The sequence below is a fragment of the Mytilus galloprovincialis genome, chromosome 1 (genome assembly GCF_965363235.1).
Source record: "Mytilus galloprovincialis chromosome 1, xbMytGall1.hap1.1, whole genome shotgun sequence".
NCBI lineage: Eukaryota > Metazoa > Mollusca > Bivalvia > Mytilida > Mytilidae > Mytilus > Mytilus galloprovincialis.
In genome coordinates this window covers 64,998,033-65,017,293 of record NC_134838.1, presented here as the reverse complement: position 1 = coordinate 65,017,293, position 19,261 = coordinate 64,998,033, and the positions used below count along the sequence as shown (strand labels likewise).

Below are 19,261 nucleotides of genomic sequence, written 5' to 3'. Positions count from 1 at the left end.
ACAAGCATTATATATGTTGTTTAAATTTCAGGGACATGAAGACCAATATCAAGTTTTTTCTACCATGTTTGTTCGTTGGGGTATTGACTTATATAGTATATACGAATTTCATTCCCTCCAGTGGGGATGGTAATACTAAATGGAAGCTATTTCAATATTACAAACAAGTAAGTTAGAAACTCATTCAGTGGCTTATTCAAACATAGTTTAAAAGTCTATCCTTTCAGTCACCTCAAAACCAGAAGAAACGATGGCCGAAATCAAGAACGACGATAAGCAGAACCACACCACAAAAAAATTAAAGTAAAACAAAACAACATCCAACTTCCAGAAAATCAGAGACCAAGTGACGCAGACCCTACCATAAACCAGAGTTTTAATGGTGAAATTTCGATATCAGCATATTCTGCTAATCATGCATACTAGTTGTAACTCTTCAAGTGCTGAATATTTAAAGCAAGCTTGTCTTTATTTAGGTGTTTTTTTTAACACAACCCTTTACTTTTATCTGTGTTTATAAATGTACATGACAGGAAACATATTTGAATATCTGACATGTTAACTGCTAAAACATGTTCGATGTTTCTAGATTTGGCCTTTTGTTTTTGGTAAACAATATTAAAGTCACTTAGTACAGGATTTTTTTCCAGGAAAAAGTACAATACAAACGTTTAATTTAACATTGCTTTTGGAAAAGGAGCACTAATATTACGAGTAACATGTTGAGTAAGCTTTCTTATATTGATAATTCAGTCTTGAATAAACATGATCGACTTTATCTGAAAACATTAACTGAATCTCTTAGATTGATATTCTGCCAATTGAAACATGTATCCATTGTATTATTATTACCTCACCATGTCGATTTGATGAAAGTTATCATAAACAGGCAGAAGATGTTAACTAGAGGGTCTAACAAATGAATCATGACAAAACTATGTATTGATGATTTTGTTTCGGTAGTCATTTATTCTGTTTAGTTTCTATTTATCTTTTTTATATTTTGCTTATAACATAAAAAGAGGTAAACAAATCCTAATTTAAGGGCAATCACTCACAAACAGTCTACTAAAATGAATGAGGTTGTTAAATTTGATGAACGCCTGTTTGTGCTTCTTTGTTACTTTTGTTTGTTTTTATAGTGATTATGATGATAACACAATGTTGGATGCTGTATCCCAATTTTACATTTTTACCTTTGTGGCTATTTGTTTTGTTCATATAATGGATAATGATGCGAATGTCATACTAGAGAGAGATTTATCTAGCTATACAACCAGGTTCAATCTCTCATTTTCTACCAACGAAAATGCCTGTTGTACCAAATCAGGAATATGACAGTTGTTATCCATTCGTTTGATGTGATTGAACTTTCGACTTTGCCATTTGATTAGGAACGTTGCTTTTTATTTTTCATCGGAGTTCAGTATAGTTGTGATATTAATAGCTTCATCGGTCTAATTTGACTTGTGAGTACGTCTTACCTTGCTGATTTTTATTTTCGGTTTGAAGTGTCTATTTATCTATTGCAATGTTTCTCATATAACTGTATAAATAACACAAGATAAAATAAGGTTAAAATCGTCATTTAAGGGTTTTTACTCTACTGAGGAGTCGTCTGACGATTTACATTATTTCTCTTAATTGTAGATCAATCTTGCTGATCCTTTTTGCTAATTTCAGTTCCTATCTAAAATTATATTTTTTTACGATTGGTAAAAATCCTTTAATCAGGAGTTGCTAACCGATTTCCTGCATTTTGTCTAAAATAATTTGTATTGATTTAAGTTTCCTATTATTTATCATCAATTTAAGATATTTGGTAAAACTGCAAACTAATGGTAATAGTCGTCATCAAAGGGCGATAACTCTAATAAGTTGTCAACTTACGATTTTGACTATGTTTACTTATTTGCAATACTTGTCTTGCTGAAAACGTTTGTATGTTAATGTTTCTTTGTTATTTAAAGGATACAACTCCTACAATAGTTGGTCTTAAAGTTTGTAGAGTTCAACATCCTGAATATTTTTGCCCATTTAAAATTTTCTCTATTTATAAACATTTTCAAAAGAATAGACACCACTTTAATGATATCATTATGTTCTTTCTTTAGCCATGGTGGCTATGTTGGTTTGCAGTCCCGTATACATTTTAAAACTTGACAAACCTACATATTATAATGATTGTGGGCCGAGTAGTTTCAGAGGAGATTTTTTTGTAAAAGTTAACGGACGCCGACGAATGACGTACGCAAAGTGAAAAAAAGGCCTGGCGAGTTAAAGGGATATAAAAAAAATAGTATTTGTAATTTTTACAATGTAGTGAAATATCTTAGCTTCGGTTGATATCACGGTAGAGCTTGTGAAATAAATTAACACACAAAGAAGTTGAGCACTGTACCAAATGAAATTTTGCGGGACTATGCTACTGCTCAGAACCTATCTTAGTCTTTGATTTTGCATTATGAATTACGAATTTAAAAAAAAATGGAAGTATGTTCTAAAATGCCTCACATACCAAAGTAATAATGTACATATTTGGTGTTTGAGGCCAGCTTACAAATACTTCATTTGTAAATTGTCCTCTATGTTGTATATTCATTTAACATATATTTGTTAAAAAATAGAATAAAGAATGCAATAACTTTCATAGAACTGATATTGTCTATATATGTTAGCTTGATTACAGTGATCATTGAACTATATGAGAACAATGATATTTGTATTATTTAGGAGAGGAATATAGACTCAGCCCAAAGTGAGTTGAAACACAATAAAGACAAAGCCAATGGAGATTTTAATCAAAAAAAGGACGTTGATTTTTTAAGAGCTGTAAGATGCGTTACATTATTTATAGACAATTAGATCAATATATTACAATAAGAGTAACGTGAATTTAAAAAAAAATGGAAGTATGTTCTAAAATTCCACACGTACCAAAGTATTAATTCATATATTTGGTGTTTGAGGCCAGCTTACAAATACTTCATTTGTTCATTTGTTAATTGTCCTCTGTGTTGTATATTCATTTAACATATATTTGTTAAAAATAGAATAAAGAATGTAATAACTTTCATAGAACTGATATTGTTAGCTCGATTACAGTGATCATTGAACTATATGAGAACAATAATATTTGTATTATTCAGGAGAGGAATATAGACTCAGCCCAAAGTGAGTTGAAACACAATAAAGACAAAGCCAATGGAGATTTTAATCCAAAAAAGGACGTTAATTGCATAAGAGCTGTAAGATGCGTTACATTATTTATAGACAATTAGATCAATATATTACAATAAGAGTAACATCTGTCGACTACATTGACTACAAACCAATGATATGAAAACGATCATAACACTCTCAAATACCCACTATAAATATTCAGTCTACAAGAGAATATGTGTACCAGCTAAAGTCCGCATCTGGAAGTGTTGAAGACCCATTGGTGGACTTCAGTTGTTTTGTATTTTTTGGTCGGGTTGTTGTGTCTTTGACATATTATCCATTTCCATTCTCAATTTCTTCAAAACTGTATAAATTGATAGGAAGAATTGTAATATTTGCTCACGATTTGGTTAAGCTTACTAGCAAGAGGAACTTACCACATCATGTATGACACTTACTCGTTTGAGTCACACTTGTAAAACGTTTGGAAAGTCAAACATAGTGCATACACACAAGCAACACTAGTTTATTCTGCATGTTTAAATCTCATCAAATCAATAGAGACACTAAATTCAATGTTAAAGACATGTTGGAATCACAAAAACTAAAATAGTGCGAGACCAAGAGTTTTGTGGCATGGTTTTCCTAGCAAGCACATCTTCGATCACAATGTGTTTTTCAATGTTTTACCTGCTTTACTAATTTGTTAATTTCAGATTGAAAAATTCAGAAATAAAGATGATACTTTTTTCATTCCACCCGACGTTAAGTTAGCAGCACTACCCAACAGTGTTAGTGATTGTCTTTATCAAAGGTAATACTTTCTTACACTTCACAATAACAATCAATTATTATTAGCCTGTCTAATTTTGTTGATATATGTCAATGTATAAAGTTACTGAACATTTCAACTTTAAAATTTACCGATGGAAAGTAGTGATTTGTTTCATGGCAGTTGTAACTACAGATATCTTCTAAAATATTGCACGACTGAAATTTGGAAGAAAGGGTATTCTGCATTTATTCAGTGACATCAATATTAAAAATGTCAATATCACATAATACAAAATCAGTGTTTACGAATTGTGTAATAGCATAGTTTCAATGAATTAAATGTTTATATTCATATTTGTATTAATCAACTTGTATTGTATCAACAACATTTTGTGATCCCCTTTTACGGTATTATAGAATATATGTTTCAGCTATGTGCTTCAGTGTAAGGGTGGGATGAACATATAATAAATAATATAAGGTTTGAAGTAAGACTGAGTTGATGTTCTTGTGTATAGGAATATATATAAAGTTTAACATGATTTCGACATTGCGAGATGAACCTGTAAGATATAAAGAAAATGCCAGTGTCCAGAAGAAATCTTTTGAACTATGTTAATCATTTGTCATTCTAAAACACAGGTTTTTGCAATACATATGTGATTGATCGATTTCTTGTAGAGAAGTATATATGCATATACAGGTATGATATATGCCATAAAATCTCCCTGTTGATTATATACTGTAAACCAACTTATTTTCGCGAGCAATTTATTTTCGCGACTTTCGCGAGTAGAAAAATAACGCGAACATAAATCGTCGTGAATATGTAAAACTTAGATCTTTCCTTATTAAACTATATCCAGAAATTGGAAAATCGCGAAATTAAATAGCCGCGAAATAGACTAGAAAGGGTAAAACGCGAAATAAAGTATCCGCGAATATAAGTTGGTTTATATAAGGCACATGGGGTAATTTAGATCCAAGTGAATATATTTGATGAATAGGTTTAGTGTAATATTGATTAAGATTAATACACTGGTATTTTAGTTTTCATTTGATATGTTTTTTATTCGCTACCGACGGCCGTGCAGTGATCCATAATTGCTTATATTTTTGTCACGTGAGCACTCGTATTTAATTTATACAGTTGTCTCATTCATAATTATGTCGCATCCATTTCCTATTTTTATAGACATCAAAACTTGCATCAGTGCGTTTGATTCTTGTTGTCATTGTTGAATATTGTATATTGCTCTTAGTTCTTAACATCCTTATCCTTTGGTATTTTGTGGGTAGTTGCTCATTGGCATCACATGACATCTCCTTAAATATTACCAATATGCATAACCTTTTTTCCGACGTAGTCGGTAATAGTTTCGGTTTGTGCCCTTTGAACTTAAGGACGCTTAACTATGGCAACAGAATACGCATGCTCGAAAATCTTTTCTGTGATTGGACAAAATGCAGTCATGGTGGGTGATTTGGTTGTGTTTGAAAAAACGTCTCGTTTATTATATCGTGATGGACAGCAAGTGAAAAAATATAAATATTTGAACTAGATCTTACAAAGATTTATATTTTTATTAAAATAATTGTTTCTCCAATAGCTCTTTGCATCTCTACCCCCTGCTGTTTGATAATTTTGAAACGGATAAGATCCCCACCTCTCGACCATATACATTCATGTATGAGACTAGTCTAAATAACTAATCAAATGAAATATAGGGGAAGTACCTAGGGTCACCCCACCCCACATGTTTTAGAACTTGGAAACAGTCGAGATCCCCACCCCTAAACCATATTTATTCATGTATGGGACAATATAACTAATCAAATGAAATATAAGGGGAGTCCCTGGGGGTCACCCCATCTCTCCTGTTTGAGAACTTGGAAACGGTCGAGATCCCCACCCCAAAACATATATCTTCATGTATGGGACAATATAACAAATCAAATGAAATATATAGGGGGAGACCCTAGGGGTCACCCCACCCCTCCTATTTGAGAACTTAGAAACAGTCGAGATCCCTACCCCAAAACCATATATATTCATGTTTAGGACTATAACAAATCATATGAAATATAGGTGGAGTTCGTGGGGCCACTCTTCCCCTTCCTGTTTGAGAATTTGAAAACGGTCGAGATCTCCAATCTTAAACCATATATATTCATGTATGGCACTATATTACAAATCAAATGAATTATAAAGGGGTCCCTAGGGTCACTGTACACCCTCCTGTTTGAAAACTTGGAAACATTCGAAATCCTCAACCCTAAACCATATTTATTCATGTATGGGACAATATAACATTAAATGAAATATAGGGGGAGTCCCTTATGGTTACCCCACCCCTCCTGTTTGAGAACTTGGAAACGGTCGAGATCACCACCCCTAAACCATACATATTCATGTATGGCACAATATAACAAATCAAATGAAATATAAGGGGAGTCCCTGGGGGTCACCCCACCCCTCCTGTTTGAGAACTTGGTAACGGTCAAAATCCCCACCCCTAAACCATATATATTCATGTATGGGACAATATAACAAATCATATGAAATATAGGTGGAGTTCGTGGGGCCACTCTACCCATTCCTGTTTGAGGATTTGAAAACGGTCGAGATCTCCAATCTTAAACCATATATATTCATGTATGGGACAATATTACAAATCAAATGAATTATAAGGGGGTCCCTATGGTCACTGTACACCCTCCTGTTTGAGAACTTGGAAAAATTCGAGATCCTCACCCTTTAACCATATATACTCATGTATGGGACTATATAACAAATCAAATGAAATATAGGGGAAGTCCCTACGGTCACCCCACCCCACCTGTTTGAGAAGTTGGAAACAGTTGGGACACCACCTCTAAATTAAATGAAATATAGGGGGAGTCCCTGCAGTCATCCCACCCCTCCTGATTGAGAAAATGGAAACAGTCGAGATCCCCACCTTTAAATCAAACCATATATATTCATGTATGAGACTAAATAACTAATCAAAGAATATATAGTGAAAGTCCCTAGGGTCACATCACCCCTCATGAACTTGGAAACAGTCGAGATCCCCACCCCTAAACCATATTTATTCATGTATGGGACAATATAACAAATCAAAGGAAATATAGGGGAAGTCACTGGGTCACCCCACCCCCTCCTGTTTGAAAACTTGATAACGGTTGAGATCCCCACCCCAAACCATATATATTCATGTATGGGACAAGATTAAAAATTAAATGAAATATAGGGGCTGTCCCTAGGGTCACTCACCCCCTCTTGTGTGTGTTTTGAGAACTTGTAAAAGATTGAAATACCAAATCCTAAACCATATTCATTCCTGTTTGTCATTTCAAAAAGATTGTATGACATACAAGGTCAATCTCATAGGCGGCACATATGCATATCATTTTTCTAGACCCAACCAATGTGTACTAGTTTTTACAGGTACCCAAATGATGATTGTGGCCAAGTTTGTTTAAATTTGGCCCAGTAGTTTCAGAGGAGAAGATTTTTGTAAAAGATTACAAAAATTTAAAAAAAAATGGTAAAATTGACTATAAAGGGAAATAACACCTTAAGGGGTCAACTGACCATTTTTGTCATGTTGACTTATTTGTAAATCCTACTTTGCTGAACATTATTGCTGCTCACAGTTTATCTCTATCTATAATAATTTCGAGATAATAACCAAAAATGTCTAAATTTCTTAGTAGCAATATACCAACTGCACCGGCATATGGGATATGTATTTCCCAACTTATTCGATATTCAAGAGCTTGCAGCTCCTACTCAGACTTTGTAAAACGTCATCAGTGTCTGAGTAGAAAGTTTATGAACCAGGGGTATGTCAAAGAACGTCTCGTCCTTCTTCTAAAAAAGTTCATCGGAAGGTACCAAGACCTTGTTGATAAATATTCTGTATCAACTTCACAAATAATACATGATGGTCTTGATGTATATATTCTGCGTACTGATGTTGTTTATCATCTAACAACGTGTTATATTGTTCTTTCATTTGTCTGTCTGTCTGTGTTCTATTATTAATATTACTTTTACTGTTGGGTTGTTTTATATAACCATTTAACGTGGCTCGGTACTTAAAAATCCCATCAATGTGTTTGTATTATTTTTCATTTTTTGCTGGTGTGTTTTGTATAATGCGATTTTTTTGTGTTTCTTTGGTTCTTATAACGTGACTTTGTAATTAAATATATCCCGTCAGTATGATATTGTTTTATTATATGTCATTATGATATATTTCTATTGTGAATTAGAAAATACGTTGAACCACAAACGTCAAAATTATTCATTCGCGTAGTGGAATGAACTATTTGTGGATTCTTATAAATTCTATATAACTTTTGGACTATTTTAAATCTCTGTCTATTCCTGAAATTAATTCTTACATACTTTTGATTTTTTAACCCTGTATGCTAACATTGCCCTTGTGAAATTTTAAAATTGTTTGTATATACATTAAACGACAAATATATGTGACTTATAAAATTTTCTAACGTCAGACACCCGAATCAATGAATGTGTTTGTAGATAGATGTTTTTGAGTTCTGTTAAATTGTTCCTTTTAAAATTGTTACACGGTGATGACTGCTGTACCCGTATTTTGACTATTTTATCTATTATGTCTGTTTAGTTCACGCATCATTGTAAATATAACGGAATTTGATGAGACTGTCACCAAAGGGAGAGGTCTTGCGCTATAAACCCAGGTTTAATCCACCATTTTCTACATTTGAAAATGCCTGTACCAAGTCAGGAATATGACAGTTCTTGTCCACTCGTTTTTTATGTGTTTTGTCATTTGATATGTATTTCGGAATCAGCCAATGTTGTTCATGTGTATATTTGGTCCTCAAATCTCTTCAACTTCGTACTTTATTTGACCTTTTATAACATTTTTGATTCGAGCGTCACTGATGAGTCTTTTGTAGACGAAACGGGCGTCTGGCGTAAATATTAAATTTTATTCCTGGTATCTATGATGAGATTGTTATCAGCTGTCGGTGGTGGTTAGAAGTAAAATAGAAATCAATTGTTTTTCTTTGACCGATTGTTTTTTTCATTTTTTTTAACTCACTAACAAACTATTTTTCAAAAGCAAACAGGATCAGGACTTTTCTTTGTGAAACACTATGTAATAATTTTTTTATTTAAATGCTCAGCAAAAAACAATTTTTTCACCTCCATTATAATAGTCAACTCGATGGAAGAGTTTTTACTTCGATTCAGAACGGTTGCGCACATGCGCATTAGCACTGACCTTTCAACTAGAGTTAACCCGAGTTGGACGAATCGAAGTAGGCATACATGTATAGTCAAACTGTTTTGTCTACACTTTTTTAAAATGCTATGCATTGCTTGTGTTCCTTTTTCACAAGTATATGTTCGGGTCTTTAGAATTGAACCACTTCTGGCAAATAATATATACCAAAGCATTTATACAGAGTTATACTTTTTAATTCTCTATTCTGTTTAAAAGAAAATATAACATTTTTGGTCTGTATCCCTTTGTAGAATTTAAGAACTTTTGTCTTATTAACATTTATTTCTAATTATCATTTTTCACAATAATCACAGAATATATCTAGCATGTTTTGTTAATCTTCGATACTTTTGGCAAACGTCACAGTGTCATTCGGATGTTATAACATAAATGTGTTTGTTTCCCGTGTCCATATTAATTTATTATCTTCGGCTAGGCTATAAACAAAGTGAACTCTTCGGCTTGATCAGACGCGTCGATATAACAATTACGTAATAAATAAAGCCTACGTCATTAACACCAAATATAAAAAAAAAGACGATGGGGAATGATTGCCAATGAGACAACTCTCCACAAGAGACCAAAATGACAAAAAAATTAACAACTTTAGATCACCATATGGCCTTCAACAATGAGCAAATCCCATACCGCATAGTCAGCTGTAAAAAAAAAAACGAAAAGACAATGTAAAACAATTCAAACGAGAAAACTAACGGCCTAATTTATGAACTGTATAGGGATATAACTTTTTTGTAATGAGTTTTAACAATGACAAGAATAGCTTATGGTGCGGTGTTGCTCATCACTGACGCTCGACTAAAAAAAAAAAAAAAAGGCCAAATAAATTAGGACATAGATAAAAATAAAACACATCGAACACAGGGACCGTCTCAAATCATAATTGCCTGATAATAATACTTGATAAAAATAGTAAACATTTGCAAAAGTAAAAATACAGATTGTTTGTAAAAATGTAAATAGGTTTCAGTATATAAATGAATTTTAACTGCAACCTACATGAAGTAACTTTTTTTTTCAATCTTTCAGATCTATAAACGAACATTGAGCGTTGCAATTATTAATGTCAAATAATCACTTTCAGTAAAATAAATGACAAAAAAAGGCATTTTGTTGGTTATTAAATCAATAGTTAGGAAGTATGATGTAATTGTGGAAAATACTAAAGAAAACTTCAATGAACATTATAATGTTCTTTTCAGTGCATATGCTAGACACATTTCATTGACATAGGGTTGTTGCGTACAATACGATATTGAATCAATGATTTCTGCATATTAAGTTGAAATCATTTATCTGTCCTTTCAGGAGCGTCTATTGAGTATTATGAGGACAACAAGGAAAGATCAAACTGATAAAAACTTCTATCGTATTTAATGTTATCCCTGAAAATGTCTCTTTGGTTAGATTGTAGTAAAGACTTGTCATTATCGATTCGCAGATTAATGTTAAATGCGCTTTAACATGTGTAGGAAGTGTTTTCAAAGAGATGAGTGCTGTTATAATGTATGTGTTGCATTCACAGCAAAAGTACTATATGAATATAGCATTATAAATACAGCCCGAAAAAGTATTCGACAATCTATTTATACCAAACTAAATACACACTTACTATTAGAAAAAAAAATGTAATTGTGCCATATCCAATGTATCTTTATGAATAATGCAATAAAATTAACACCAAGTATACTCTTTAATATTATTTCGTTGAAGAATAACTACAACAATACAATATGTTTGTGCCAAACGAAGTCGCCATGGATCTGGAAAGGACGGATGGAATATCTGTACGGATGGATGTTATAAACCAAACAACAAGACAGCTATATATGTACTGAGGTATAGATGCATTACTGCTTTGCGATATTAAAGGAGCATAAATTGTCAAATTCCTGTTGACTTCAAATTCACTTATTGATTTTGATTTTTAAATATACTAAAACATATATCCAAATTTTAGGAAGTCCAAAATAAAAATTTGACAATGCATGTGGTCGACAATATGTTTCAACATTTCGTGTGTACTTTAGTCTAGTCGCCACCAAATGAACTATTGAAGTGACCTCAGAAAACTGTCAACTGTCATATAACTCTATATCAACATACATATAGATATGAATAACTAGCAAACCCGTGCAATTGGATTTATATTGGTCTGTTTGATATTATTATATTATTAGCACTGTATTGACAGGTATATGTCACTTTATTAATCAAATTCGTATTGGTATTTGTTCGACAAAAGCGACAATACTAACATATTGTGATATATTGGATTTTTTTATTATCTATTTCTTGGCCAAAACCATTTTTGTGAAACAACAAAGTCAATTTTGCCTATTCTGAAATTGCAAATTTGTCACGAACACTATTAAAATATACGCGAATACATAGTACATTCAAACAATTATTTTGAATTAGGTGGATCACAAAATTACAAAAAAGACAATTAGAAAAATAAATATAGTTAAGAAAACTGTGACAACACTAATTTTTTACGACGGAGAAGATAAAGTAAACATTTGTTCGTTTTATTTTTGAGCAGTTAAAACATATGATATACAGTTATATATAGGTCGACCTAAATGAAACATTTACACGCTTATTTTTCATCACACAATGACATACATGAAACATAAAACAATGGTTTGAATCAGCCTCCAAACGATCCATGCATATGATTTCGTAATGAGGAGTACCCAAATTGCATACATGCTCACATTCACAACAGTAAATGATAAACATGTTTTATTTTATGTCTTCAAATATATAAAACAATTTGACAAAAATGCATTGTTTTAAGAAATGGATGTTTGTTACATACTCAAAAAGCTAATCTTTAAACGATCATTTTGTAACCGTTTGCGTAGATTTCACTTTTGGAGTAAACACTATATCTGTTGACAAACTGTGAATGGTTTTTATATTGGCATCAGGTTGGCGTCGTCGTCCGTGGTCGTCGTCGGTTTCCGAAGACTTGGTTTTCGCACTATAACTTTAGTATAAGTGGATAGAAATCTATGACAACATAAGGTTTATGACCATTAAAGGAAGGTTGGGATTGATTTTGGGAGTTTTTGTCCCAACAGTTTAGAAATAAGAGGCCCAAAGGGTTTTAAATTAAAAAAGTTTGAACTCATAAAAAATTGAATAATTTGTGTTCTTTTATATGCCGAATCTAACTGTGTTTGTAGATTCTTAATTTTTGGTCACATTTTCAAATTGGTCTACATTAAGGTCCAAAGGGTCCAAAATTAAACTAAGTTTGATTTTAACAAAAATTGAATTCGTGGGGTTCTTTGATATACTGAATCTAAACATGTACTTAGATTTTTGATTATTGGCCCAGTTTTCAAGTTGGTCCAAATTGGGGTCAAAAATTAAACTTTGTTTGATTTCAACAAAAATTGAATTCTTGGGGTTTTTTTATATGCTGAATCCCAAACATGTACTTAGATTTTTTATTGTTGGCCCAGTTTTCAAGTTGGTCCAAATCGTGGTCCAAAATTAAACTTTGTTTGAATTAACAAAAATTGAATCCTTGGGGTTCTTTGATATGCTGAATTTAAACCTGTGTTTAGATTTTTGATTATAGGCCCAGTTTGCAAGTTGGTCTAAATTGCGGTCCAAAATTAAACTTTGTTTGATTTCAACAAAAATTGTATATATGGGTTTCTTTGATAAATGCTTAATCTAACCATGTATTTAGATTTTTGATGTTTGGGCCCGATTATCAGATTGGTCCACATTGAGGTCTAAAGGGTCCAAAATTGAACTTTATTTGATATCAACAAAAATTTAATTCTTTGATATGCTGAATCTAACCATGTATTTAGATTTTGGATATTGGACCATTATAGTTAATGTCCAATATAAAATTTAAAGTTTTTAAGTTCTTAGACCACATTCATTATGTGTCAGAAACCTGTGTTGTGTCAACTATTTAATCACAATCCAAATTCAGAGCTGTATCAAGCTTGAATGTTATGTCCATACTTGCCCCAATGTTCAGGGTTCGAACTCTGCGGTCGTATAAAGCTGCGCCCTGCGGAGCATCTGGTTGTGTATCTTAAAACAAATAACTATGTTGAAAGACGTGTATAATGTTAAATCATGAAAACACAAATTGTTTAGTTATATATGAGAAATGTTGTAAGATTTTCCAATCTTTTTTTTTTTTTGCTGTATGTGTACAATTTGGGTTTTCGATGGAACGTGGGAACTGTGACTTTAACACTTTATTTCAATATAGTACTAAAAATATGTAATGCATTGCCTTTTTTTTATTAGCATAGGGAATGATTATGAGAATTCGCAAAGTATAGATCTGCATTATAAGATTAATGTTATCAGACACAAACCAAGGTAATTTGATATACTATTTTGGTATTCGTTCATCTCTCAAAATGTTGTCATTCTTAAATATAACAAAAATACTGATATTTACAAATTATTATTTTGAAAAACTAATGTTTGAACTTTAATTGAATTTAAGATGAAAGACCATTAGAATACATCATCACATATCAAGTAAAACTATTGTCTACTTAATAACAGAAAAAAATAACAATTCATAAACATCACCGTTAAATGTTTAAATATGAAACGTTTTTAATAGTTAATATATATCAGTTGTAGCAGGTTTCTACGAGGCAATCAAATAAGAACCTTTTTTTATTTCAATAGTAGATGATTGTTTAATAAAAACAAATACATGATATGTTTTCTAACTGAATTTCTCAAATAGTTATCAAAGGTACCAGTATTATAATTTAGTACGTCAGACGCGCGTTTCGTCTACATAAGACTCATCAGTGACGCTCATATCAAAATGTTTATTAAACCAAACAAGTAAAAAGTTGAAGAGCATTGAGGATCCAAAATTCCAAAAAGTTGTGCCCAATACGGCTAAGGTAATCTATGCCTGGGATAAGAAAATCCTTAGTTTTCGAAAAATTCAAAGTTTTGTTAACACAATGTTAACAGGAAATTTGTAAAAATGACCACATTATTGATATTCATGTCAACACTTCGGTGTTGACTACTGGGCTGGTGATACCCTCGGGGACGAAACGTCCACCAGCAGTGGCATCGACCCAGTGGTGTAAATAGTTATCAAAGGTACCAGGATTATAATTTAGTACGCCAGACGCGCGTTTCGTCTACATAAGACTCATCAGTGACGCTCATATCAAAATATTTATTAAGCCAAACAAGTAAAAAGTTCAAAACGACTTTTATAATTACAAAATTCAAGTTGTAATAAGATCTGTCATATACTGTCAAACTGACTTTTGTCATGAAAAAACGTATCTTTCACGTAAAATGACACAGATAGGTTCTGCATAGAACCGTATTATCAATCTGGGTTTACAACATGTCCATTGTTGATCTGTTTAGATTATAAAATTCAAATTCCGTAGCATTAACAGATTCCATTTTGATAATGCAAGGCTTACAATTGATACTGAGGGTTCTGTTTTATCTATTTTTAGTCTTCTAATATAACACTCAAACATTCAAAAGTCAAAATTGAAAAATGAAAGAAAACAGGTATATAAAAATCAGTAAACAAAATAAAACAACGTTTGGAATGTATGTTAAAGATAAACAAGTAAAAAGTTCAAAACGACTTTTATAATTACAAAATTCAAGTTGTAATAAGATCAGTCATATACTGTCAAACTGACTTTTGTCATGAAAAAACGTATCTTTCACGTAAAATGACACAGATAGGCATAGAACCGTATTATCAATCTGGGTTTACAACATGTCCATTGTTGATCTGTTTAGATTATAAAATTGAAAATCCGTAGTATTAACAGATTCCATTTTGATAATGCAAGGCTTACAATTGATACTGAGGGTTCTGTTTTATCTATTTTTAGTCTTCTAATATAACACTCAAACATTCAAAAGTCAAATTGAAATATGAAAGAAAACAGGTATATAAAAATCAGTAAACAAAATAAAACAACGTTTGGAATGTATGTTTAAGATACCTAAATATTTACAAATACATCCTTCGTTATATAACCCGATTTGTACTAGGTTTTAGTTTTGGTTGATTGTTTTTGTGAATGGGGGAGGCAATCGGTCGTGCACCTTCTTAGTTGTGTATAATTTGGAGTTTAGTATGGCGCTCATTATCACTGAACCAGTATATATATTTGTTTAGGGGCCAGCTGAAGGACGCCTCCGTGTCAGGGAAGTCTTGCTGCATTAAAGACCTATTGCTGACTTTCTGCCGTTGTCTGGTCAATGGTCGGTTTGTTGTCTCTTTGAAACATTCCCCATTTCCATTCTCTATTTTATTTAGTATTGGTGTTGTTTGGTTTTTTTTTTTTTGTAAATGGGGGACAGCAATCGGTCGTATACCTTCTAAGTCTTTTTCCTGACTTTGTTTTATTAGAAATTATGAACTTTAAAAAAAAAAAGTAAAATCTCAAATATTTAGCAAATCAAAATACAGGACCGATAATGCATCATATAATTCTTGTTGTACATCATATAAAACCACAAAATGATAAACCACGAAGTATTATTTGTCATTTAAGAATAAAGGGAACAGATATATATGTATATCAAAAGAATAAAGATAACCTTGGAGGTCAGTCTATTAAACTTGGTACATGGAGCGATGCAGTGAAACAAGGATTGGTATAGTAATTATGTGTAATACGAACATATGATTAAATCAACACCATTTAGATATTTTAAGAACTGAATTCAAAACAAAACTCAAAGTATACATACTTGATCTTCAGATATATCTTCAACAAAATAGCGAGTATTTGTTAACAATCGAAACAATATAATAAATCAAGGTCATATCATTATTTATTTCTTCAATGATTAGATCGACGAATCATCTTGTTGAGTGACATTCACTCTTGGTATCATTCTTCTTGAGGTTTATACTTAATGGCTTAATAAAAGAAACGCACTTCTTCAGAACAGTTTTTGAGTTTGGATTGGTCCTCACAGAATAGTTTATTGGTGTAATGTAAATGAAAAAAAAACTATTTTGATGAAACTTCAACTTGTGTTTACTTTTTTTACTGTTCTTTGTCTTACGCGTATAAGACATTTTGTCTAACTCAAATGCTGTTTTGTTTTCGTTTTATAAATCTCATACTTCTACTTACGCTTGTGCGTGATGTCTTCTAAATGTACAGTTCTATAGATAGGAGATCGTATGCTTGCTAATTAGACAAATATATATGTAAGATAAAGTAAAATAGTGTAGACAGTCTGCATATGTTAAACGTTAGTCCACGTTGTAACACGTCAATCCACGTTGTAACACGTCAATCCAGACAAGCAATTGTAAAGAAACAAGCAGTTGACAATTAATATTAATTTCTTTGGTTTTCTAAAGTCATCTTACTTATGCATAGCATGAGTAAAATTAAACAGTAAATTTGTTGATCTGTACTGACAGCGATGCACTCAACTTTATTCTTTCTTTTTATTCAGTGTGTACAATGTGCATTTATATTATAAAAGTGAATGACATATTTATCGTCTTATCTTCATTTAACATATTTTTTTATTTTGATATCGGTAGAATGACCAGAACATACTCATTATTGATGTTGAATCACTAACTGAAAGTGTAGTTGATCACATTATGATGAGTGGAGTACTAAATGTAATACACCAGTTCTCTATTCGGATCAGTTACGGAGATCCAGTGTCCGGAATTGACTATTTAACAGCACTTCAACAGTTGAGAATGATATTTGAAGCAGGTTTTAGAATATACTGGTCGAGTCCTGAATGGTCGTGTATTATTGCGAATAACAAGGACAGAACAAGTTGTGTTTATCTAGATATGGTATGTTGAGACTGCAAATGCTGTCACAGTTCTTATTTAGTTTATTTGTATGTATACAAATAGCCGTTGCAGATTTTTTCTTTACATATTTTGTCCGATCAAGTTAAAAGCTCTTTTGTGTTGATGTATTTTTCCTTCAAGATATAATCCCGAGTGTATTCCAAAACCCGTATCTAATCCCATGCAAACTGACAAAAAACCGGTAAGACCCTTTTTTTGGCAATCCAATATAGCGGTTGTACATAGTTGTTAGATTGTAAAATATTATATTTTGGATATGCAGGTCCGTTATAATGGACCTTCATACAAAAAAAAAAAAAACAACCCGGACAAATATCAATTCTAGAAACATAAAGGCTGCCATCCTAAACACTGTTTTTGCAGTATCCCATTCATCCAGAATTGCGAATCAAGAAATATGCTCTACCGAAAATAATAAAAATGTATACAAGTCTATAATAGGACTAATTAGCAAATTTACTATATACTGGATCGTCTAGAATAGACGATAGTATTCAGATAAAGAAAACAATATATGTCTAAAAATTTGCACAACGGTACTAATATGAGATGGTATTATAGGAAGAGGTTGTTTTTAAATCGTGTTGACAAATATTTCGGCTTAAGAAAAAGCCTTCGTCAGTGTCAATAATTTTAACAATATATATATTTAAGATGCATTATAAAAACAATATCAGGTCAATGTCATAAAAATATAAACTCTTTTACATGAGGCTGATAAGGGCGATGTTCTACTGAGCATTTCCCCAGTTTTGCGCCGAGTACAAAAAAGTCTATATGTTTATGACATTGACCTAATTTTGGTTTTATAATGCATCTTAAATTAATACCTTGAAAGCTTTTTAAATCGTAGCACAAATATCAAACTTATTTTCATTCTTATATGGACCCCTGATTGTGGAGAAAGTGTTTCATGATGAAATTGACATTATACAAAATATAGCTGTGTTACTATATTAAGGAAATAAAAAAAAATTAGTTGCAATCAATATAAAAGTTATTACATGTACAAAGGTACCTTGTACATTTTATTACGTGTACAAAATATTGCTAAAAATGCTTAAGGATGTGTTTAGGTGAGGTTAGGTGAAAATTAATAAATTAAGAATTTGAAATTCATACTGTTAGCTGGTAGAGCATTCGTTAATGATAAAAATAAGCTAAAAATATTAATAGGTCATGGACCTACTTTTCGAGATATTTGAGATGTAAAATTAGGCGGGATAAGGCTGACTCGGACTCTTACCTTATATATGCCTTGGTATTATTTGGGTATCAAAACAAAAGAAAGCAAATTAAGAATCTTCTAAAATTTGTTAAATGACCTTTCATGAGCTATTAAGATTTATATGACAAAATAAATAAGTGTTATGGGGCAAAATATTTTACCTTGGAATGAAAAACACCAAGGAGTCCGAACATTTGACACAAATTCACATAAGTTCATCCTTAAAGAATGACGTTTATATTGTCATTAACCTCAATAAAAAAAATCATATTTTCTTTTGTGTTTATTCATGTTAGTGTTTTTTAATACAGTTAATGGCCAGATGATTAATTCTGATAATTTTAATTGATTGTTTCTCTTATTTACAATCATATGACCAAATGTTGTTGGGGCTTTTTCCTTATCAAATATAAAGTTTGTCCACATGTTTTGAAACGAAAAAAAAATCTCAAATTATATATATCTCAAAAATTCATGACTACAGCTATCGCTCACCGAAACTTTCATTGAATATGTTATACCAATTGTATAAAAGTTTATTGCGTTTGTGTTTACTTGATATACGTTCATCGGGAGTTTTCTTTTTAATTTGTTAAACTTGTGAGAACACTTCGACTAAACAGCGATTACAAGTAAAGGAATATAATTGGGAAAATAGTGATCGAAAATGAAAATTTACATTCAGTGCCTATTTTTATAAATATTTGAATTGGTAGAAATTCATTTTAAAAAGTCATGTATTTTCAATCGACGAGGACTTTGGTTGATTTTTTCTACAATGTTATCTGCTAAAACAAGAGAGAACTGTATTTTTGTTTTATCTGACGCATGCGTTCTCCTTTTTATTCTATAAATAATATTTTCAACGATTTGCAAATACATGTAATGTATTGTTAACTAGAACAACATTGATTGTTTACTTGTTTA

The 19,261-nt window shown here is 31.7% G+C and overlaps 1 protein-coding gene across 9 annotated transcripts in view; it reads left to right on the top strand.

Annotated features, from left to right (window-relative positions):
- LOC143081646 (uncharacterized) overlaps positions 1-19,261 on the top strand; it is a 43,378-nt gene that overhangs the window by 17,026 nt on the left and 7,091 nt on the right. For 8 of the 9 annotated variants that reach the window (XR_012980040.1, XR_012980037.1, XM_076257430.1 and 5 more), the window contains 8 exons: positions 32-167; positions 2,734-2,832; positions 3,150-3,248; positions 3,882-3,979; positions 10,959-11,084; positions 13,536-13,610; positions 15,803-15,905; positions 16,816-17,085. Coding sequence is in view for 7 of the 9 variants with exons in the window: in XM_076257430.1 (XP_076113545.1) it covers positions 36-167; positions 2,734-2,832; positions 3,150-3,248; positions 3,882-3,979; positions 10,959-11,084; positions 13,536-13,610; positions 15,803-15,905; positions 16,816-17,085 (1,002 nt within the window). In the remaining 2 variants the exon portion in view is untranslated. The remainder of the gene's footprint in view (positions 1-31; positions 168-2,733; positions 2,833-3,149; positions 3,249-3,881; positions 3,980-10,958; positions 11,085-13,535; positions 13,611-15,802; positions 15,906-16,815; positions 17,086-19,261) is intronic. The other variant, XM_076257440.1, reaches the window with a different exon arrangement.